Consider the following 24,618-nt stretch of genomic DNA (forward strand, 5'->3'; position numbering starts at 1 on the left):
TTGGAATGCAATTTGTATTGGCCACAATGAAAGATCAAATCAATGTTTACCACTTGTGAACAGTCTTAACTATTAGATGTTAAAAGGCCTTTGATTGGAAATGCAGCACAAATGTCACCACTGCAGTGTTCAAATAGGTAGAAGGGCTTAACAGGTGACAGGAATTGCATTCCTAATGTAGAGTGTGCTGAAGCTGACAGAAACACTGAAATAAAGAGGATTTTTTTTTCTCTGACTCTGTCAATTAAACAGTTAACATGCCAATACATGAAAAGAGCCATGTCCTTCAGACAGAGTGCCAAATGGAATCTGTTCAGCTGCATATCTTTTATCATATGCATATTCTAGTTTGTGTGATTAGCACTGCTCAATGGGCCATTATTTGGCATCCCTCATCAGGAACTGGAGCATTTTGTAGCTATTCTATTTCAGTTTTATTATTTTTTCTTTTGCCTTTAGGTGCGTTAGACAAATGAAAAAAACACATTCAGAACTGATTGAATGATGCTGAATTCATAGATGGGGTGCCTTTATTCTTTAATAAAAAGAGCAAAAAAGGGAAACACAGTCCAAAACCTTGCCTCAAGAAAAGCTAAGCAATAGAATGATGTTTGCTTCAAGAAATCACACAAAAAAGGCAACATATGCAATGCATTTCAGCTATTTAAGGCAAAATGACACAACATGTCTTAATTAAGCTCTTTTTAATAATTAATTTGTGAACTTTGAATGCAATTTGCTGAAGCTGAAGCATGCAAAGCCCTGTAGGGAAGATAAATAATTGCCTTCTTTATTTCTGGTATAGACTATGTAGTATGGTATACATTTCCACAAACTAAGATAGCAAAACTTCAAGTCCTATTACATACAGCACATACAGTATTGTACAGTTGTCTACATTTCAAGCTCAGGTTAAAAAAGTCTGTTTTTATTAAGCAGGAATACACTGTGTGTAAGCAAACCTGATAAATGACAGGTAAGAATGCAGATTAGATCTGCTGCCTTCACGTGAAATGAAGATTCCACAGATGTCATTATTTTAGTAAGAAACATGACTGAAGGCTGGCCAGTTACACTTGATCAGTTCAGGTCATAAACTGCAAGGTGCAGCCTGTACTTCCTCACATGTAGAAAAACCCTTAAGACAGGCACATATTTTTGTGTACAACTTTTCTTACAAATAAAACCACACTGTCTGATATTGGCCTGCTGCCTCCTGGTAATGAGAGTCTGGGAGTTGTAAACTGGACAAACAACTGACATTCTCAACCAACATTTTAAAAACATCCATCCATCCATTTTCCAACCCGCTGAATCCGAACACAGGGTCACGGGGGTCTGCTGGAAACATTAATTAGTAAAAGTTGGTGCTTTTTCATAAAGAATCCATATTCCCACATACATAACTACAGTATATTTCTATACATATATGATAAATTCCTTGCAAGGAAAGAAAGTCTTGCAGCCCCTACCTTTGGAGTCAGCTCCACTGGGGTTGATGTGCATCCTCTTCTGACACTCATGGCAGCTCATCAAGAAGCGAGTTACTGCTTCCCTTGGCAGAAATGCATATGTCTCAGCAATCTGAAATGGAAGACATCAGGTTATTTCTTCAATTAAAAAGTAATTTTGGTCATAGGAATCCACTGGACAACAACAACTTGTAAAACCAATAAAATGGCAATACAATTGCTTTTTCTTTTCTTATTTTTAAAGTTGCTTTTTACTTTCTTGTATACGAAGTATAGAGAAAGTATTGTAATAGTTCAAAGATTCGATGTTGAGATTTTGATGAATCGCAGCACTTTAGACCTCATTGACTTTCTCGTATACGAGAAAGTATTGGAATCCATAAAAGAATTCCATTTCAAGATTTTAGTGAATAAAGATGTTTAAGACCTCCCTGAGTCAGAAAATACCATTTTTGGAATTATGTCTGTGTATCTTTCTGTGTGTGTGTGTGTGTGTGTGTGTGCGTGTGTGTGTGCGTGTGTGCGTGCGTGTGTGTGTGCGTGTGTGTGTGCGTGTGTGTGTGTGTATTTGTGTGTATGTAAACACGATAACTTGAGTATGCTTTCACTTGGGTCAACCAAAATAATCCATACAAGTATTAGGTACAAAATGTAGATTTCTATCAACTTTTGGGCTATTTCTGTTAACTGGAAGTGGTACTTTACCTTTCATTCATGCAGCTGCTGAATCTGATTTATTCAACTTTACTTTTATAATAATAGTTCATTATTAATTTGATTTGATTTTTTGTTGATGGTTCATTAATGTACATAATATAAAAATATAATCATTGTCCTGCAGTTTACTCCTCAAATATCCATCTGAGTATATGAGAAAGTCTAGGGGAGACCACTCCCGATTTTTATGTAAGAATATAACAAAAGTTTCCAATGAAAAGAAGACATTCAATGCTTCAAGCTTGCTTAGTTAAATAATAATTAACATATCCCAATATCTTATTCAAGTAAATTTTAAAAGCCTTTAGGAACTCTGCTTCAACCACATGACTTAGTAGTTTGCTTCAGATTTCCAAGTACTTGTATGTGTGTAAAAATGCCCCCTGAAGTCCATCTTAAATGCATTTCCCCTTGATTTCCACTTTTCTCTTTAAGTATGTGATTAACTATTTAACTGAAAGAAGTCTTAATAATCAGATATATTCACACGTTTTGAAGAGATTGGAACAGGTCCCCAAGTATTATTTTCTCCCCAAGATGAAACAGGTGTAATACTTCTAGCCTGCCAGAGTAGCAGCAATGGTGCAACCAGCTTTGTGTAACTGAGAAATTACTTTTTCATATAGTGACAATTGGAGTGCAGTAACTTTGATCATCCAGTAAATGACATGTTAAAAAAAATATTATTTGTTCACTCAGTTTTCCTTTGTCTAATATTAGATTTGGCTGAAGACCTGAAAGCATTCAGTATCAAAAACTTACAATTATACAGGATATCAGGAAGGCATAAATACTTTTTCATAGAACTATATATATTTGTAGATTTAATTGGTTTGGCACAAAATTTGTCCAAAGACAAATCTTGGATATAATATTTTCTCACAGTGCTTGAAACTAGGTCCCTAATTTGACAACAGTGTTATTCATTAAAACACAAGCTCAAAACCAAGTCTATCTGATTATCCTAAAAGCAAAATAATCCTATGGAGATGCACAAAGAGACTGAGACACCAGGAGACCTCCGGGGATAAGAATGTCTTCATAAAGTTTCTACTGTTTCAGTCATTTGTCATATACTGCCATGTGGCTTTCTAACATTCTACAGCTGTCAGATATGTCAAAGCAACTCTTGTAAATCCTGGAACACAGATACTGTACATGGACTACTAAACAGAGCATAAAAGTATGAATATCCATACATTTACTAACCACATATATTTTATTCCATCACCGAAGACTTTTAATCTTAAAAATATTTTACATTATTTTTATCAATTGAAGTATGGTCCACAGAACAGAACTGTTCTGGCATCTAGCATGGGAGGCCAGAGAGGATTTTATAAGTCACTGCAAATAAGGCGTCAAAAACTGTGGAAGGAATAAATATGGATCAACCAACACAACCTAATGACCAGCCAGCAAATTTGTTCATGGCACCTTAACCTGACCTTTCACCTTAGGCGAAGATGGAGCAAATTCTTAAATATACAAGTCTAGACATACTTTAAAAATGTATAACAATGATACTAAATTATGGCCGATCTATACATAGTAAGATTCCACTGAGGTGCATTTTGGAAGGCACGTCTGGAAATGCAAGGCCACAAATATGAAACTTTGAATACATTGTTTGAATTTTATATATCTAGTTTAAGTAGAATAGGCTAAGTAGAGTAAGATCTTATAGCTAATGCAAACTGATCGTGTCAGTATCTTTCTCTATTCCGACAGCATTTCTCAGCGGATATGGTGCTCCACAAAGCAGGCTTGTCCTGGTGACAAGCCACATGGGTCCAAAGAGGATTTTATGTGCTTGCTGTGTCTGCAGAAAAAAGTTAAAGATGAAAGGTCAAGGTAACCCCCTGGTGAAAGTTTAGTCATTAATGTATATTAAATATTTGACTGTTTGTATTTGGATGATTGTCTGTCAACTTAATTATTGTTAGCTCTATTCATTCAAATTGTCCAATTTCCCTTTTTAATCTGTTTAAGCTTTCATGAGGAACCACGAAAGAAACACAGTAAAAATAAAATTAATAACATTTATCTCATACAAAATCTACAATACTATACAATATAAATAATCAGGATGTGCTAATTACCCATGCTGATGGAAATGGTGATATATGATAAGCCGGTTATATATTGATCAAAGTAGTAGCCAGCTGGAGGTATTTTTGTGGCAGAAGCCTGTCTTCACTACACAAATTATAAATTTATGACATTTGCAATATGTATCACAAATGAGAAACAAGCAATGGGATACTACAAATAACATTAAAAAGCACTATTTTTGTAGGAGTTTTCATTTTATTGATATTCCCATATGCCCTATGTACTGTATGCTGTGTGGATATATATACATATACATATATATATACATATACATATATATATATATATATATATATATATATATATATATATATATATATATATATATATATATATATATATATATATATACATACATATAATTATACTGATGAAAAAAATTAAGGTAACACTTAATCATCCCAGTCTAACACCAGGTCAGTTAAGCTTCAGGAATATCATTCTGTCCAGTCAGAAAGCATAATCAATTGTGAATCAACTTCACTTGCCGTCTCCTGGTATCTCCTTCATGCTCTTGGGCTGGACTACCTGTGCAACCTGAATCATCTGTAGGTGCCTCCTCATGCTAACAGTAGTGATAAAGACACTAGCAAAATGCAAAACTAGAAAAGAATCAGTCAGGAAGGATTAGAAGAGAGCAATTGTCTGTGGCTACCACCTGCAAAGCCATTCCCTTTTTGAGGGTTGCCTTTCTGTTGCCTTTTCAGTGCACCTGTTGACACTTTCACTTGCACCAAAATAGGTGAAGCTGATTCACAATCGCTTATACTTCCTAACTGCACAGATTGATATCCCTGGAGCTTAACTGACTTGGTGTTAAGACTGTGATAATTAAGCTTTCCCTTAATTTTTTGAGATATATATATATATATATATATATATATATATATAATTCTTTTAATAATTCTTTACATTTATATAGCGCTTTTCTCACTACTCATAATAAATACAATATACAAATAGCCTCTTCCAGCTACACTTGCAAATAATTGTTACAAGAAAGAATTTGGCTCATTCTTATGTAGCATTTTTTAAATCTTTCACCGTCTTATTGTTATAAATTTATTTGCCCATAGATGTAGGATTTCATTTTGTGTGGGTGAGCAGTCGCATTGTGAATGTGATTATGAATGTCAAAGCATAAACTGGCCCACACAATACAAAAGATACAAACACTAGACTTTTTATGTGACCCAACTTTTGGGCATTACTTATTGTAATGCTCAAAAAGTTCTTATTGTTGTTATTTCTTTCCAAATTATAGCAACATGAACTATAACCAATAAAAAAATAAAATGTCCAATATAATGCCTAGCGACATCATTATGAAAAGGTTTCAGTCACATTCTCACAGTTTCACTTGCAGCACTTAAGTTTACCTGTGTCTGTTATCTTAAAATGGCAAATGTCAGATGCCTTGTTATTGTTTCTCAAAATCCTCAGCACTGACTTTGACGCCTATGAGTCTTTATGTGGTAAGTGTTTGTTGTTGTCACTTTCCTTGAACACTAGATGTCACTGAATATTGCTGTTGAACGTGTTTGGAAATAGTAAACCTTATGGAACAATGCAGTTTAAATCCCCCACAAATTAAGATGGTTTCAAAATTACAAAATATATTAGAAAAGGTATTATCAAAGCAAAATGGGTCAAAAGAGTGGCCACTGTACTACTTAAATTTTACAGCAAAACTAAAAGTCTAGTAGTTGCTTATTCCTCTTACTTGCCCTCACACAGAATGAAGAATCAGGGAGAGCCACAGATGGCAATAGAGAATGTTGGGCCAGGTCAGATTATTTGTTTGCTTTAGCTTTAGTTGCTTATCCATTTTTAACATATGAGTTTAGAGGCAACAGGTGATGTTGGTTTCCTAAGCATAGCACACTTAATGCCAGTCAAAGATATTTTATTCCCCTCCTGTCTTAGACAAAAGAAAACACATTTGGCATAGGTGCTTTACAAATTTTTTCATATTTTTTTTTTTCCCTTTTTCTTATTTCTATTATTAATCTTTATTTTATTAATTTTATTGTAATCATTCCATACAAATAGATCAACTTATAACCAAACAAATTAAAGACAAATCAAACCCCACCCCTGAGAAGGAGAACTTAGCTAAAGGAGAATTGCTTAGGGCTTTTAATAAGACAAAAATAAGCAAAGGAAAGGGAGAAATAAATATATATGTATATAAGAGATGGAGAAGGGAATTAAATCCGGTAATAGTTATTTTTCTTATTCTAAAATAATATTGATCAGACCCTGCCATTTTTTGAAAAAATTTTGTACAGATCCTCTATCTGAGAATTTGATTTTTTCCAATTTCAAATAATATAAAACATCGGTTTCCCACTGACTTATCAGAGGAGAGTTAGGATTCTTCCAATTTAACAGAATAAGTCTGCGTGCCAAAAGTGTAGTGAATGCAATCACCGTTTGCTTGTCCTTTTCCACTTCAAGTCCGTCTGGAAGAACATCGAACACAGCTGTTAGTGGGTTAGGAGGGATTGTGACCCCAAGGCTGTCTGAAAGGCACTTAAAAATTTTTGTCCAAAATGATGTTAGCTTGGTGCAGGCCCAGAACATGTGACCCAGTGAGGCAGGAGCTTGGTTGCAGCGTTCGCAGGTTGGATCTTGCCCTGGAAACATTTTGGACAGTTTTAAGCGAGACAGATGAGCTCGATATATAATTTTTAGTTAAATAATTCTATGCTTTGCACATATGGAGCTCGAGTGAATTCTCTGCTTTGCTACCTTCCACTCCTTTTCTGATAAATTGATTAAGAGATCTTCTTCCCAATGTCCTCTTGGATCTTTGAAAGGTAGGGACTCTAATAGGATTTTATATAATGCGGAAATGGTGTTTAATTCCTCGGCAATGAGCAGTATTTTTTCCAGCATTGTGGAGGGTGCGAGGTGGGGAAAATCAGGCAATTTCTCTTTAACAAAATTTCTAATTTGGAGATAGTGAAAGAAATGTGTAGCTGGGAGGTTGAATTTTGAACGTAATTGATCAAAAGATGCAAATATGTTGTCTATACAAAGATCTCTGAGCATTTTAATCCCAAAACTTTTCCAGGTATTAAATACTGGATATGTTTGCAAGGGTTGAAAGAGGTGGTTTTCTTGCAGAGGTGCCACTGATAAAAGATTTTCCATCTTAAAATGCTTTCTAATTTGGTTCCATATTCTGAGTGAGTTAAGCACAATTGGGTTATTAGTATATTTGCGATAACTTGCATTTATTGGAGAGCAGAGCAGGGAGTATAAAGAAGTACCACAGGATTTTATTTCTATTGCGGACCAGGCCTGTGTATGTTCATATATTTGTGTCCAGGTTTTTATGGCTTGTATGTTTGCTACCCAGTAATAAAACTGAAAATTAGATAGAGCCATGCCACCTTCTGCCTGAGGTCTTTGCAGGGTTGCTCTTTGGATACGTGGGTGTTTTGAGTTCCAAATGAATGAGGTTATTGTTGAATCTAATTGCTTAAAAAATGATTTATTGATATATATTGGAATGTTTTGAAATAAAAAAAGAAGTTTAGGAAGGATATTCATCTTAACAACGTTAATTCTTCCGGCTAGAATGAGATGAAGGGTTGACCATCTATCTAAGTCTTGCTTAATTTTTTCCATACAGACGGCAAAATTTTGTTGATAAAGAGCTTTATGTTTACTTGTGATATTTACCCCTAGGTATTTAAACTGATCTGCTATGGTAAAAGGTAGGGTGTTCAATCTGATATTATATGCTTGTGAATTCACTGGATAGAGTACAGTGATCCCTCGCTATATCGCGCTTCGTCGTTCGCGGCTTCACTCCATCGTGGATTTTAAATGTAAGCATATGTGAATATATATCGCGGATTTTTCACTGCTTCGCAGATGTCTGCGGTCTACAGTACGTGTGCTTCCTCAGTTGATTTGCCCATTTGAATTCAAACAAGGGACGCATTTGAATTCAAACAAGGGACGCTATTGGCGGATGGCTGAGAAGCTACCCAATCAGAGCCTTCGTTTAAGTTCCTGTGTGCTGCTGATTGGCTCAGCGATGGAGTGCTGCATTAACCAGGAAGTCTAATCTCACTCATTCAGCATTAACGCACGTTACTGCTACTGCTGCAGGAGCCGTGTCCAAGCGCCAACAGAAGATGCAAATGATTGCAGAAAAGGTAAAAGTTTTGTATATGTTGAAGGAAGGAAACAGCTACACCGCTGCAGGACACCATTACAGCATCAATGAGTCCACGATTCTTTTTATTTAAAAAGGAGGAAAAGCATATAAGATCTACGGCCGCAGTGTCCTTTAACCAGGGCGCAAAACGAGTTGCAAGTGGACGTGATAAGGCAGTAGTCTGGATGGAATCTGCTTTAGGGATTTGGATTGAAGAGTGATGGAAGAAGTACAACGGTGGTGCTAAACAGTCGCCTGAAGAGGCTCCTTTAGAAGAGCTGTAACGCTATCCTTTGTAGTGCAGTAAAATTAAACTCATCATTATCGGACAAGTCATCGTGTCATTGTTGGGGAGTAACCATAATTAATTATTTACGTACAGTACTTATTACATGTACATAGTTTAGTGTCACTGTACACACATTTTACTGAATACAATTTTTCTTGCATTGTACGTATTTATTGCTGGTGGCCTGTCTGTCGTAATGGCTGTAACATATGTGATATCGGAGACGCTCGATATCTTTAAAATATTTAGGTTTTACTGTATGCAAACTGTGTTTACATACATAATTTCAACGAATCTTACCTAATATCTAAGAGAATACAAAGGGTTTATGCTGTATAATTGTGCGTGAAATGTTTATAATAGTGTGGGAGAGTTTATAAGGGCTTAAAATATATAAAAATAACCATATAAACATATGGTTTCTATTTCGCGGATTTTCTTATTTCGCGGGTGGCTCTGGAACGCAACCCCCGCGATAGAGGAGGGATTACTGTATACTTTTATTCAGATTAATTTTAAGACCAGATATCTTTTGAAATTCTGTTAGTGCTGTTAGAACTGCAGGGACAGTGTTTTCTGGGTCTGATATATATAAAACCATATCATCTGCATATAGAGAGATTTTCTGTTCCAGTCCTTCTCTGACAATCCCCTTTATCTGATAAGAATTTTGGCAGTGAACCGCCAGTGGTTCAATGGCGATTGCAAACAGCAGTGGTGACAAGGGACATCCTTGTCTGGTGCCACGTTCTAGCTTAAAGTAGTCTGAGCAAATGTTATTAATACAAACTGAAGCTTCTGGATTGGTATACAGTAGTTTGATCCATGCACAAATATTCGGGCCAAACCCAAATTTCTCCAATGCAGTGAAAAGGTAGTTCCATTCAATCATATCAAATGCTTTTTCTGCATCTAATGATAGTAATATCTCTGGGGTGTTTGATTTTGCTGGTGAATATATAACATTAAACAAGCGTCGGAGATTGGAAGATAGATGTCGGCCTTTAATAAATCCAGTTTGATCCTGTGATATTACCGAGGGTAGCACTTTCTCCATCCTTCTAGCTAGAATTTTTGAGAGTATCTTAACATCATTGTTCAGGAGTGAAATTGGTCTGTATGATGCACATTGTAACAAGTCCTTATTTTGTTTAGGAAAGACGGTAATTAATGCTTGTCGAAATGTTTGAGGTAGTATTTGGTTGTCTCTAGCTTCCGTAAATGTTGCCAATAAGAGGGGAGCTAGCTGAGTGGAGAATTTCTTATAAAATTCTATGGGGTAGCCATCAGGGCCTGCTGATTTCCCGCTTTGTAGTGACTTTATAGCATCTAGTAATTCTGTTAGCGTTAGAGGTTTATCCAGTTCCTCAGCACTTAAAGCATCTATTTGTGGTGTCTGTAATGTATCCAGAAATGCATTAGATTGTGTGTTGTCTTCTTTGAGCTCAGTAGAATATAAGGATTTATAATAATCTCTAAATGTGTGCATTATATTTTTATGGTCTATAATTTCTTCTCCATTCGTGTTGGTAATTACTGGTATTGCATTGCGAACTTCTTGTTTGTGAATTTGTTGAGCTAAAAGCTTATTAGCTTTTTCTCCGTGTTCATAGTAATGATGTCTAGACTTATAAATAAGTTGTTCAGTTTCTTTAGTTGTTAAGATGTTAAGTTCTGTATGCAGGGCCTGCCGTTTCCTGTGAAGAGCTTCACTTGGACGCCTGGCTTGTTCTTCATCTATTCTAGTAATTTCACTTCTTAGCTCTGATATTTTCTTGGTTTCTAATTTATTTCTGTGGAAAACAAATGAAATAATCTGTCCTCTTAAGAAGGCCTTTAGAGTTTCCCAGAGTGTTCCTGCGCAGACCTCTGTGGGCGTGTTTGTCTCTAGGAAGAAGCTGATTTGTTTGGATATAAATTCTGTGCAGTTCTCATCTGCCAGTAGAAGAGGGTTAAGGCGCCATCTGCGAGGTGAGTGTGAGGGGCTTATTGATTTTAGCTCCAAGACTAGAGGTGCATGGTCAGAGATAACAATTGTGTCATATTTGCATGATTTAATTGTAGACAAGAAATTATTATCTATAAAAAAATAATCAGTTCTTGAGTAGCTATAATGCACTGGTGAGTAGAACGAATATGTTCTTGAGTTTGGGTTAAGAAACCTCCAGGGGTCTGATAGGTTGTGGTCATTTAAAAACTGTGTAATTGTCTTTGCAGTATTAGATATTGTCCCCCCTGACACAGGAGTCCTATCTAAGAGTGGATTTAAAACACAATTAAAGTTCCCAGCCATTATAATTTTATGAGTGTTCACATTGGGAATGGATGCAAATAGATTTTGCATGAATTCCTTATCATCTGCATTGGGTGCATAAACATTTATCAAAATCATTTTACTGTTATATAAGTTGCCCATGACCATCACATATCTCCCTTCGGGGTTCGATACTACATCTGATGCTACAAATGGAACTGTTCTGTGTATGAGAATTCCCACCCCTCTAGTTTTCTTTATAAAGCTAGAATGGAACATTTGGCCAGTCCAGTCTTTTTGTAGTCTGAACTGATCCTTGCTTAGTAAGTGGGTCTCCTGTAAAAATACTATTTTAGCGTTTAAGCCTGTTAGCTGAGAGCATACTTTCTTTCTCTTTAATTCGTGATTCAGGCCTTTAACATTCCAGCTCACAAAGTTAACTGTCCCATCATGGAGACATTGATTCTGAGTTTTTAATGTCATTTTATAGTCTTAACTGGTAATGAGGCAGTTTCAATCTTAGTTTAAAATTTCCCCATGAGTTATTGCATTTTAGCCTATTGTTGCATTGATATTTATAGTTATAGGGATTAGAAGAATAGATTAGATATAGCCTGCTCTCCTTCTCTCCCCCCTTTATCCCCCCACCCCCCATTTTGCCTCCCCACATGAGGCTTGATCCCACTTCATGATGTCCCGGTCCTCTGACATACGAAGAGACAGAGCACGTCCAAAACAAAACAAACACCACCCCGCAGCGGCCTTAGAGAATTAAAACAAAGAGATATCTATTGCAGCTGAATTCTTAATACTATCTGCCGAAAATATAATCAATAACAATCTAAGCTTAAAATAATCTTCATCAATTTTAAAAATTAAAATATTAAGATAAAAAAATAATGAACCCTGGGAATGATTTTAAAAAGTAGTCTAGGATAAACATGATAATTCCTACTGTAATAGTATAATGTAATAGTATAAATAGTATAAATGGCAATAAACCAAGTGTATGATGTTAAACAGTCTACTTTAAGGTAATAAAAAAAACAAATCCTACTTTAATTACTTCCACATTTTCACACTCACGTCTATAACTCTGATTAAGACACAAACATATAATGTCCAGATAAAGAAAAGGATGTATAATTATAATACCAGTCTCTTTAAATATGGATCCAGAGAGCAGATGACAGGTCCTTCCCATGCCTTGATAGAATACAGCTCCTTATTAACTTTCAAAAGAGTGTCGGAAACAGCTTCTTTAATTCTTTTTTGGCTTCTTCTTTGCTTGAAAAAATATAATATTGATCTTGAACTTTCCACTTTTTCATATTTTGATCATTTTTTGGCAGCAAATTCTTGTTCTATGGTCACAGAGGTCACAGTGTATAAATTGCAAAACCAGCCACAGTCCTTATATGAGAAAAGTAAATATACAATATATATATACATACAGTAAATATCTGTAAAGTGTAGGAAAGTGAAGGCTGAAGGGCTATTACCGGCAGTCCATGTTAGGTTATGTTATTTGACTGTATAGGCCATTACACAGTATGTTTTGAGAGCTTAAAAATATTTCAAACAAATTTTTTAGGTATTTTTGTATTCCAAACCTCTTCAGAAAATAACACTAGACCACAAACAATTAACCATGCTGCTATGAGCAGTAAACTTCCCCCACATACTCCAGAAGTCCTTGATTAATTAGGGTCATTAAACTGTAAATGAAAAGAGATAATCAAAAGGCACAAATATATTCTAGTGTAGAATATATATATATATATCCATCCATCCATTTTCCAACCCGCTGAATCCGAACACAGGGTCACGGGGGTCTGCTGGAGCCAATCCCAGCCAACACAGGGCACAAGGCAGGAAACAATCCTGGGCAGGGTGCCAACCCACCGCAGGACACACACAAACACACCCACACACCAAGCACACACACACATACACATATATACACATATATATATATATATATATATATATATATATATATATATATATATATATATATATATATATATATATATATAGTGCATCCAGAAAGTATTCACAGCGCATCACTTTTTCCACATTTTGTTATGTTACAGCCTTATTCCAAAATGGATTAAATTCATTTTTTCCTCAGAATTCTACACACATGAAAAAGTTTACTTGAGATTTTTGCAGATTTATTAAATAAAAACAATTGAGAAAGCACGTGTACATAAGTATTCACAGCCTTTGCCATGAAGCTCAAAATTGAGCTCAGGTGCATCCTGTTTCCCTTGATCATCCTTGAGATGTTTCTGCAGCTTAATTGGAGTCCACCTGTGGTAAATTCAGTTGATTGGACATGATTTGGAAAGGCACACACCTCTCTATATAAGGTCCCACAGTTGACAGTTCATGTCAGAGCACAAACCAAGCATGAAGTCAAAGGAATTGTCTGTAGACCTCCGAGACAGCATTGTCTCGAGGCACAAATCTGGGGAAGGTTACAGAAAAATTTCTGCTGCTTTGAAGGTCCCAATGAGCATAGTGGCCTCCATCATCCATAAGTGGAAGAAGTTCGAAACCATCAGGACTCTTCCTACAGCTGGCCGGCCATCTAAACTGAGCGATCAGGGGAGAAGGGCCTTAGTCAGGAAGGTGACCAAGAACCCGATGGTCACTCTGTCAGAGCTCCAGAGGTCCTCTGTGGAGACAGGAGAACCTTCTAGAAGGACAACCATCTCTGCAGCAATCCACCAATCAGGCCTGTATGGTAGAGTGGCCAGACGGAGCCACTCCTTAGTAAAAGGCACATGGCAGCCCGCCTGGAGTTTGCCAAAAGGCACCTGAAGGACTCTCAGACCATGACAAAGAAAATTCTCTGGTCTGATGAGACAAAGATTGAACTCTTTGGTGTGAATGCCAGGCGTCACGTTTGGAGGAAACCAGGCACCACTCATCACCAGGCCAATACTATCCCTACAGTGAAGCATGGTGGTGGCAGCATCATGCTGTGGGGATGTTTTTCAGCGGCATGAACTGGGAGACTAGTCAAGATAAAGGGAAAGATGACTGCAGCAATGTACAGAGACATCCTGGAACCTGCTCCAGAGCGCTCTTAACCTCAGACTGGGGCGATGGTTCAACTTTCAGCAGGACAACGACCCTAAGCACACAGCCAAGATATCAAAGGAGTGGCTTCAGGACAACTCTGTGAATGTCCTTGAGTGGCCCAGCCAGAGCCCAGACTTGAATCCGATTGAACATCTCTGGAGAGATCTTAAAATGGCTGTGCACCGACGCTTCCCATCCAACCTGATGGAGCTTGAGAGGTGCTGCAAAGAGGAATGGGCGAAACTGGCCAAGGATAGGTGTGCCAAGCTTGTGGCATCATATTCAAAAAGACTTGAGGCTGTAATTGCTGCCAAAGGTGCATTGACAAAGTATTGAGCAAAGGCTGTGAATACTTATGTACATGTGATTTTTATATTATATATATATATATATATATATATATATATATATATATATATATATATATATATATATATATATATATATATATATATATATATATTCGTACATTTTAAAGCATGCAGTTTAAAAGTCAAAGTTACAAATGGAGAAAAGGGTGCATTTTGATGTGAAATTGGATGCCACACAGTGGGCTCTGTCCACTGATGTAGCATGAGGTACGCTGATTTTCCTGGGAGCTAATGACTATGCAGTTAACACATAATGGTCTCCAGTTTGCAAGTGTTTCCTGCTCTTTGTTAAAACAGCCAAGGCAGCCTGAACAGGGCTGACAAAAACATTTATATCAGTATCTCCATTGCATGCAGATGTCGGCTATTGTATGCTTCTCAGTCTCCCTCACTTCAGAGATATCAAGCCTGTCCTAAAAAATCAGCATGAATGCTATGATTTGGAAAAAGTGCAGCAATGACAGGCAGAAAAGTCATGGTGCCTGTACTTTTATATGAATTTCTCTGCAATATCCTGACTTTCTTTCAGCAATATGATTGCAGCAAGTAATCCAGAACCCCAGCAGCAAGCCTGGTTTGCAGTTGAAAACAAACAGATCACTTTGAAATTGTATTAATCTTTCATGCTAGACCAGGCTTCGTGGCACTCTCCTTTGACCATGGGCAAACACAAAGTTAAATATGGGAATTTGCCAGTCATTCATTTATACAATTCAAGTTTTCAAATAGATAAAAAGGACTATTGAGAATTAATAAGAAGTCCATCACAAAGCTTGAACAATATCACAGAAAACCAAAACTTAAACAGCAGTCTTAGCAAAAGGATAGCATAAAAATAAAGACTGTGAGACAAGAACAGAACACACAACTTTCAGTTGATGGCTAACCCAGAGATTGCAACATAAAAAAGCAGACTTTCAGATAGGTTATACAGAAAAAGTGTAATCCTTAACCCCCAAAAAAGAGACTGCTGAATAATGGTCGACTACACATTAATGGTTAAAATTATTAAAATAATGTGTTCATCTTATTTTTTTTTACTCTATTATACTTTGCATCCACCTATTAGCTGAATCCATTTCCCCATTTCATGGTCATGGGTTGCAGGAGCCTATCCCAATGCCAGAAATATGGGATGGGATGCGGGCCCAAATCTATGATGGGCCAAATTAGAGCATAAATCAAGAAGACTTCACCTCACCAATAGTATTAGAATTGTCATTTTACATATGTTAAGTAAATCATTCCCAAAACTAAATAACTAGACTTTATGTTATTTTGGAAGAATTAAGTGGATATGACTGGCAAGCTTTGTTGGGCTGAATGATCTGTTCTCGTCTATATTATTCTAATGGTCTAAAAAAAAATAATTATTACAATGGAGCTCCTTTCTGAAACCATTTGGTAATGGGAATATGATGCATATTGGACACATGACAGAAACCAGACTGAAAGCTGGTTCAGGGGTATCATAGGGCATAGTCACTCATACTGGACCAATTTAGGCCTACCGATACACAACACATAACAGGCACATATGTAGGATGCAGGAGGAAAGACGAGTAACCTGAGAAATCCTGAAACTGAACAAAGATTGTATTTGAGCCAGAAATTAAAGACAGGTTCATAAAGCTGTAGGATAATAGCATTTACCATTGTGGACATCCACTGTATTTTCTTTTTCCCTTTTCTTCTACTGAAAGCACTATTGTACTATACAATACTAAAATGATACAATAATCACTGTGGGAATGTGTGTACCTCAGAATATGTGACCGACTGTTACATTCTTATACTTAACAGTGATTCACTATAAAATCATCTTCTGAAGTACATGACTCACAAATGACCAAATGATGATGACCAAAGTCCTTTCACACTTATGTTTTGATTTTACAACAGCCTGACAATTGTATCTAAGAAGATCCAAATAAAGTACAGTACTAGTTTAGTTACCTCCTGATTTAATGGTGAATCCTGAACCACCAATCTTGTTGTTGGGACCTAACAATTGCTCTCCTTTGTATCACTGACATGATCAATAGTGACACTACTTTTAAACAGATGAAGAATTATTTCAGGATCTTGGGTTGTCCTTTGTTCTTTGTGAATGCCAATTCTACTCAGTATTTTATCAAGGTTATTCCTACAAGTGTATTTTCCATGGATATGCTTACCAGCAGTCTGAATGGAATCAGGCCTTAACAAGATGATAATAACATTTTAATGAACTGCAACATTTGGGATCTCTAGCACACCTCAAGGAAATTATGAGACTATCCTAGATAATCAGCCTTTAAGTTTTCTTTGATATGTACCTGAAGTAAGGAGTTAATGTTTTCAATTAATAAAATTAATATTTTATTATTTTAAACAGTTTCCTTTATGTCTTATGGCACTTTGTTGTTCTAAACGAAAAAAAGCCAAACTAAAAAAGATTGTTAGTGTATTGCATAGTTACAGCATTGATTACAGATCTGGACTTGAGTCAGTATCCAATCCAGTGGTAGGTGTAAACATTCATTGCTAGCAGACCACCTAAGACAAGAAGTAGAATAATCCACTCAAAAGAATGGCACATTGATGTCGACACTATGTGTTTATGATTTTTAGAATGTGCTTTTTTTTCTTATTGAATTACAAAGTAGTACAGCAGTTAGTGGTTTGTGTCAAGGAATCTGCCTTGCCACTGGTGGTCTGTGTTGTTTCTGCATGCTCTCCCAATATTCACATGAGTATTTTTCTACTACACCAGTTTACATTCCAGGAGAAGTCCAAAAGGAAGTAACATAAGGTTGTCTGGTGACTCTTAGCTGGAACAGTATGAGTAAATGTGTCTATAATGAATGAATATGCATACTGTAAGTGTGCTCATTTAGGGGACTGACATTTTATTTCAATATAGCTGCTGCTTTGCACCTAATACTGCATTGGAAAAACTGGTTCAGAAAATAGACAGATTCAAAAACAGTAATGAACATACACAGTATATAAAACATTTGAGGCAAAAATGAGGCAGTTTTGCACTGCCAGAGAAAATTGAATAAACACCACCCATGTCCACAAGATGGCAGGGTATTCCAAATAAAAGCAGAGTAAAAGCAGAGGAGACCCTTACCAAAACCATAAACCATTCTTCACAAAAAAACAACCACAAAAACCTCCCATGAACTAATAACTTCCAAAATATAATTATGATCCTGAGGTATTTTACTTTTATCTCATTTTATTATTGTTTGTAGAGCTGTGTCATTATTATAAAAATATACATTGTTATTATTATTAAATAATCATGTGTACTTGAAATCCTAATGCAACTGACTATAGCTGGTAGATTTTGAAGTACATTCTATTTCTCATCATTCCACAAGTGGTCAAAATGTGCTCAGGAATGACTACAAAACAAGAAATTTGATGGAGAATTCAAAACGTCCACGTTTTTGGCCCTGTCACAGTACTGTACCCATACAAACCTATATATAGATGGTGTGGTGAGTGTGTGTTTAGAGCCAGATGTTGTGCAAAATAAGTAAAAAGCTTCCTTCAGCAATTAAACTTATTATTATAATGTTTACATTTTTCCCAGTCAATTTGTTCAGTGCCAGGGAAGAAATAAATAGATACAAAAAGTCTAGTACCATTGGCTTCCTTAAAGGTGTGGCTGAGCCTTATCTGGATTCTCACCTTCTGCTGATGAGGACCGCGTAATGGCACTATATTTGAAAAAGCCATCAAGGACGTGTGGCACCAAGGAATGCTCACTTTTGTGTATTCAAGAGAACTTTTAGTTTTTTAGTAATCCAGGGATTGTTTGGAAAGTAATGCTCTGCCTTTCAGTTTACTACAGAGTCGACACTAAAGTTAGTTAGTCTGTGATACAGTGACAGCGTCCCTCAATATCACCCACATGTGACTCGCACATCATTAATATGGTAATAGCACACTTGCAGCTCAAAGACAAAGTTGTGATTAGCGTGCCCATACTTCATATTTATGAAGGCAAACATTGCACACCCTTTCACCCTGGATGTTATAAGCATGAAGTTGGCAAAGTCGTTCATGTAAAAAATCGAAGAGTTGGGATCACCTTGGTGCTTTGAACTTGCAGTCTGTCATATGTTGCAGCAGTTTTCCCCATGGTGTTAAGAACATGGTGTTAGTTATATGACATATCAAGGAGAAATTTGGGGTACCTCTTGTTGCGAGAAGCACATGTGCCATTGTGTATTACTGTATATATGCAGTATATAGCGTAATGCAGCATAAGGATCTGATGAGTTGGGGTATGAGACGGCACAAAGAGATATTTTCTATCCGAGCACCTTCCTTTTTGATAATGCTTCAACGTCAATCGCAAAAAGCATCAGAGATAATGGATATCTTTGTCTTGTTCCACATTCTAATTTCAAGTAACCCAAAATGATATTATTAATACAGACTGAGCCTTTTGGAGTGGTTTATTCTTTTATGTGATAGTTGTACTAAGTAGATACAGTAAGTATGTTTCTAGAGGGTGTTATTAAGCAAAACTCAAATGTTGCCTGTGGCACAGTCAAATCCATAAACTTCCAGTTTTCTCTTGCTATAACTGCTGCAAAGATGGCTGCATTTTACACCATCAAACAACACTTGTGCAAAACCATATCAGATATAGTCTTTTCTTTCAAACCAGACTCAAAATGACTGCTGATAGCCACTCCAATATTTACATCTCTCCAGAGTAAGCTTAAGAAAAGACAAAAAAGATTCCCACACATTAAAACATAAATAGGCCATCTGAACAGCTGAAATCAATATTGAGCACTTCAATTAAGGGAATGCAAAGAAGAATGTCAACAATGTGAGAAAGTTTGACTAAACCTATACGTACTTCCACACACACACACAACATTGTATATATTGTGATGGGCGGCCACAGTCTTTACCCGGCTGGGACACCAGCAAGATAGAAGGACCTGGGGAAAGAGCATCTCCGAGGCACTACCTCCCCTGTGTCGCTTGAGGGCAGTCCTCCTGGGCAGCTGTGGCAACACAGATTCCTGCAGGGCACACTGGGACTCAGAGTTTGGTACAGCCCTGTTGGGTTCTGTGGGAGCCACCAGGGGAGCTGCAGAGCCCTACAGAGGACGTCCACCCCACATGGAAGTGATTCCAGGTAATACTGACAAGCACTCCCAGGAGCTGAATAAAAGATGCTGCCACACTCCATTCAAGATGCCAGAGTCAGGAGGTTTTGAATGAAGCTTGCCTGGAAAAGTGGAGGTGGAGCAAAGAAAGAAAGAAAGAAAGAAAGAAAGAAAGAAAGAAAGAAAGAAAGAAAGAAAGAAAGAAAGAAAGAAAGACTGTGTGTTTGTCTTCTGGACATTCTCCACCAATAAATAAAGGTGTGTTGTGTGGCAATTTGTGTCCTGCCTGTCTGTGACGGGGTTAAGGTGGCTGTGCGCACCCCAATGGTCCACAATATATAAAATAGAACAACTTACTTTTAAGTCTTGTCGTTATTATTATGAACATGCTGAAAAAGCCAGTAAGACTGTAGTGCAACAAATACAGTACATAAACAGAGAATTTATAATGCAACAATAAGAGATAAATAATTTAGTAGGAAATAAAATTAGGGAGCACAAGGAAATAATCAACATATACAGTAAAAGCTGAAAGTCCTTATATTCTTTGCGATAACTAAGACAAAGCTCAAGCCAAAGGTTTTCTTGATAAAATACAAATGCCAAAGCTTGATGCTGCTTGTGCAGAAGAACATGATAAACCACTGAAGCTTTCTGAAATTCAATAGGCCATAAACTTACTGTAGAGTGGAAAAGCTACAGGTCATGATAACTGTTCAGCCTATTATAAAACAAAATCAACCCAGTGCCATTATTATTAGTAATGTTTATAGAAGTTAAAGAAAATACAATTCTACCAAACACATTACATCAAGCTTCAATTACTGTCTTGTCAAATCCATATACAGTACTCCTTATGTGAATGTGGTTTCTCTATCTGAGTGGTTTTGAAGAGCCAGTCTATCCTGGCACTAAGTAGCCAGGGCAGGTACCATTACTGGATAGCACATTAGTCCTTCATAGTAAATTCTCAGAAACACCAAGACAACAAGGATAAACAGTGACTCAAACACAAGTTCTTGGAGCTGCAAAGTTCCAGGGTGCCAAACTACTGCACCATCAAAAAAAAATATTTTTTTAAAGGGTTCCTTTATTTGATATAATAGTTGTCATGGATGCATGATTCATTACTTAACCAATATCTTTATCTTAATAAAATTTTGAAAAGTATTGCATTCTTTAAGCACACTAATACAAACAGTTTCTCAAAAATCTTCTCTGTACTGCTTGTTTTTAATCTTGTTTTTAGTCCATAATAAAAATGAAAGCTACAATTTACTACAATCTGTTCAGAACTAAAATGAAAGTATTAAGAAATTATTAGATGATTGATTGATTCAATGTGTAATTAATTAAGGAAGATGATGTACTTTGATTTAAAACCATTTTACTCTGCAGGGATGAAGTAACCCTCCAAAATTACACTGAAATGATAACTTTTGTTCAGAGTTCAAGAACCTCAAGTACTTAGTCCAACAAGTAGGAAGGAAGAGAAAATCTACAAGACATGAAGAACTCACTAAACTAAGATTAAAAAGGCCACTGCCACTGTAGGAAATCATTGACTGCAAGAAAAAATATCTGCTCATTTTTTCAATACTAAATGAAAAGGTTTCAAAATATCAGACAGTCTAATTTTCACAGCATATGGAGGCCGTGTCTCTGCAGGAGGGTGCCAACAGCTCATCTTGTACATCTCGATCTGAATGGAGATGGCGGGCTAAGAGCCAGGGTCTCAGACTCTTCCTGTAGGCAGTGAGGTAGCTTGGCAACCATTGACCGGCACACTGCCACTTAGTCACTATAACATTGATAGGTGTTAGGGCTTCCTTGTGCTAAGCTTGCTTTTTTCTTGGCTGGGGTGGAATAAACTGCTTACAAAACACAGCTGTCTAAAACCTCAGAGTACAGCTGTTTGACTTACATATTCAAAAAAAGCTGAAATTGTCATCTGCAAGACATCAAACATGATTTCTGAATGTACGGAATCCTTCAAGTCTCTTCTTTTCTATGGAATGTGATGCTAACTTTAATGTTCTGCCCACATTTTCCATTCTATGGACAACAATACCATATGCAGTTCTTTAGGGCTTTGTCAATTATTATGTACTGTATATGGCTCTTTTACACTTACTCCTCCTAGTTTCAGATAGTACTGCCTTCCTGTTAGTACTTTTACTTCAATTTTATTTTTTTATTTACATTTAAATATCTTTCTATAGTGAAAACTATCTTACAAATTTTTGCTATTGGAATACATCCACAGTGTTACATGTTAGAAAAACATGTCTGTTCGGGGTCTAACTAATAAAGGTATGTGGGGGAAATAGTTGAGAGTTGAACAGCATATTATCAAACCTGTACTTCCTTCTGTGGTCAGATAGGAGTGCAATAATGATGTCCAGGATCCTCATCCAAGCCCTTACATATCAATGTCATTCAGCCAGTGGCAGAGCAAGAAAACAGTGGTGCTCTTACCAGAGCAAATGTGAGAAAAAAACTGATGAGTCTGAATGATGCCTACCTACAGTAATAATAAGATTATGCAGGGCAATGCCTGTCATCCTAACCCTTCAAATGATTTTTGTATCAGATTTCCAGGTTGCAATTCACAAGGGTAAGAGACCTACCCTGGGTCATAGAGTTAAGTCTTTAATGGTAATTGAGACAAATAGTCCTTCAGATTATAGACATGGGTCTGTGAGTTTAATTTTGTATTGAAATATATTTGCCTGTGGTGGGCTGGCGCCCTGCCCGGGGTTTGTTTCTTGCCTTGCGCCCGGTGTTGGCTGGGATTGGCTCCAGCAGACCCCCGTGACCCTGTAGTTAGGATATAGCGGGTTGGATAATGGATGGATGTATGGATATATTTGATCTATAACAATTCCTGCAATGATGCTTTCTGTTAATGGCACTATAAGTATAAAATAAAGACTGACTGATTTTTGGTTTTTAATATCATGAATATTTTAACATCCATTATTCTAATTATTCTATGGAATTATTTTACTGCAATTTTTAAAGCACTTCATAGTGGTTACAATACAAAACACAAAAGAAAAATAATACATTTAAGACATCTTCTTTCAATTATCTGACCATTTTGAGCTATGCTTTAAACATTACATTTTGGGGACTGCAGTCTATATGGGCAAGGATCTATTCAGAAAGGGTTCATATTGATTTATTGATGGTATCATTTACTCATAGGCAGCTTCACTGAGGTTTCCTTAGTTTGTGTTAGATTGATGGTGCATGGAGTCATATGTTTGACTGCACTATAACCTTGCAGATAAGGTATTATACAGAAAAATCAAGATGAAATCTCCATTCATGTTAAGTCAGTTACAATGCCAGTGTACAAACTACAGAAAAATATCTTGTGTGAGAAAAGTGCTCATTTATCTTCATTAATATGGAAAAAGCTTTTACTTTATTAAACTTTGCTCGCGCATGTGATATTTTATTATATTAAGCAAATATAGGTATATACAGTTTGTATATGTTACATACTAATATAGACCTGGTTTGTGTGTCTTGTGTTGTTATTGTATAATTGTCAACTGCTGTGATAAGATGTGCAAGTATGAATTTCCTGTGCTATGCATGTCTAACCTGATGAAGAACTTGAGTCTGCAATTTGTGAAGGATTTTATTTTCTTAGATGAGATCCTGTAGTACATAGTTGCACCACAAATAGCAGATACAAACTGAGTACAAATAACACAGGCCTGGCGTCGTGTACCAAAAGGTTTCATTCTGTCTATGTGTCATGTGCTCAAAATTTAAATTTTAGAGCCTATTTCCTAGTACAATTTGATTAAGTGTTAACTGTACAAAGTTAAACTCCTGAAGTATACACCACTGTGGCCAAATGGATAAATGTTTATAATATTAAGCTCAAGTGATTCTGAGTTGTTTACTTTGTGTCATTTGGTTAAATTGTCTATTAAATTGTCTCTTGTTTGTGTAGTACTATAGAAGGTGCTCTATAAGGCAGAACTGAACCACACTCCACATTCATTTAGGATATTATGGTTTTGAAAGAACACACATGTTCTAAAGATTTCAAAATGTGAACATATCTTTTATTTTCATAATTATTTAAAAAGATTTTTTCTGCTGTCACTTTCTTTTTTTTCACTAGGGAGATTGCTGCCAATATTCACAGCTGGTATGACACTCTGTGTGATGGCTGTGAAAAGTAGCTCAGAAAAGATTTTTGTGAAGCCAGTTCTGCACAGAATAAAAAACACTGCCATCAAAATAACTGCTTGGGCATGAAATATACAGAGAAGACACCTAAGCTAACATTAAGGTGTAGCTTAGCTGTCCAACTTAAATGTGTCCTACCTACTGCCCTGAGATATACTATTCACTAAAAAAAGAAATCTTCTGTGTTTGTGTCAAGAAAACACAAGAGTCTCACCGCTTTATAAGTCTTCTTCTGGCCAGCATGCTTAGGTGCCTTGTTGGGATCAAGGCTTGTTTCAACGTGCATGGAGTAGATGATGTCAAAGAAGTCCTCTACCACTGCAACACGCTTCAGTGAGATGCTCTCTTGTGTTTGGCCACCATCTGTACCCTGCAAAAAAATGGAGGAAACAGGATTACAACATGACACCTAGACCAAATGTATTCAAATTTCATGTACATGACTACCATCCATCCATTTTCCAACCCGCTGAATCCGAACACAGGGTCACGGGGGTCTGCCGGAGCCAATCCCAGCCAACACAGGGCACAAGGCAGGAACCAATCCTGGGCAGGGTGCCAACCTACCACAGGAACATGACTACCATTTAGAATAAATTCACCCATATGTGGGAGAAAAAACAGTGAATCCTGAGGAAAAACCCATGCAGACACATGAACAACACCCAAACAAACAGCAACAAGCATGAGATTCAAAACCAAGGATACTGGGTCTTTTGAGGCTACAACACTGAACAATGCACCAACATGCAGCTATATAAGTAATGAATTATAATAATTATTTTTTTA

The 24,618-nt window shown here is 36.7% G+C and overlaps 1 protein-coding gene across 2 annotated transcripts in view; it reads right to left on the minus strand.

The window, feature by feature from the left end:
• The window catches only part of nol4lb (nucleolar protein 4-like b), a 310,443-nt gene that overhangs the window by 205,353 nt on the left and 80,472 nt on the right, over positions 1–24,618 (minus strand). For both annotated transcript variants that reach the window (XM_028811589.2, XM_051932422.1), the window contains exons 2-3: positions 24,044–24,199; positions 1,473–1,584 (exon numbers count right to left, since the gene is read on the minus strand). In XM_028811589.2, the coding sequence (XP_028667422.1) occupies positions 1,473–1,584; positions 24,044–24,199 (268 nt within the window). The remainder of the gene's footprint in view (positions 1–1,472; positions 1,585–24,043; positions 24,200–24,618) is intronic.

This window comes from Erpetoichthys calabaricus, chromosome 10 (genome assembly GCF_900747795.2).
Source record: "Erpetoichthys calabaricus chromosome 10, fErpCal1.3, whole genome shotgun sequence".
Taxonomy (NCBI): domain Eukaryota; kingdom Metazoa; phylum Chordata; class Cladistia; order Polypteriformes; family Polypteridae; genus Erpetoichthys; species Erpetoichthys calabaricus.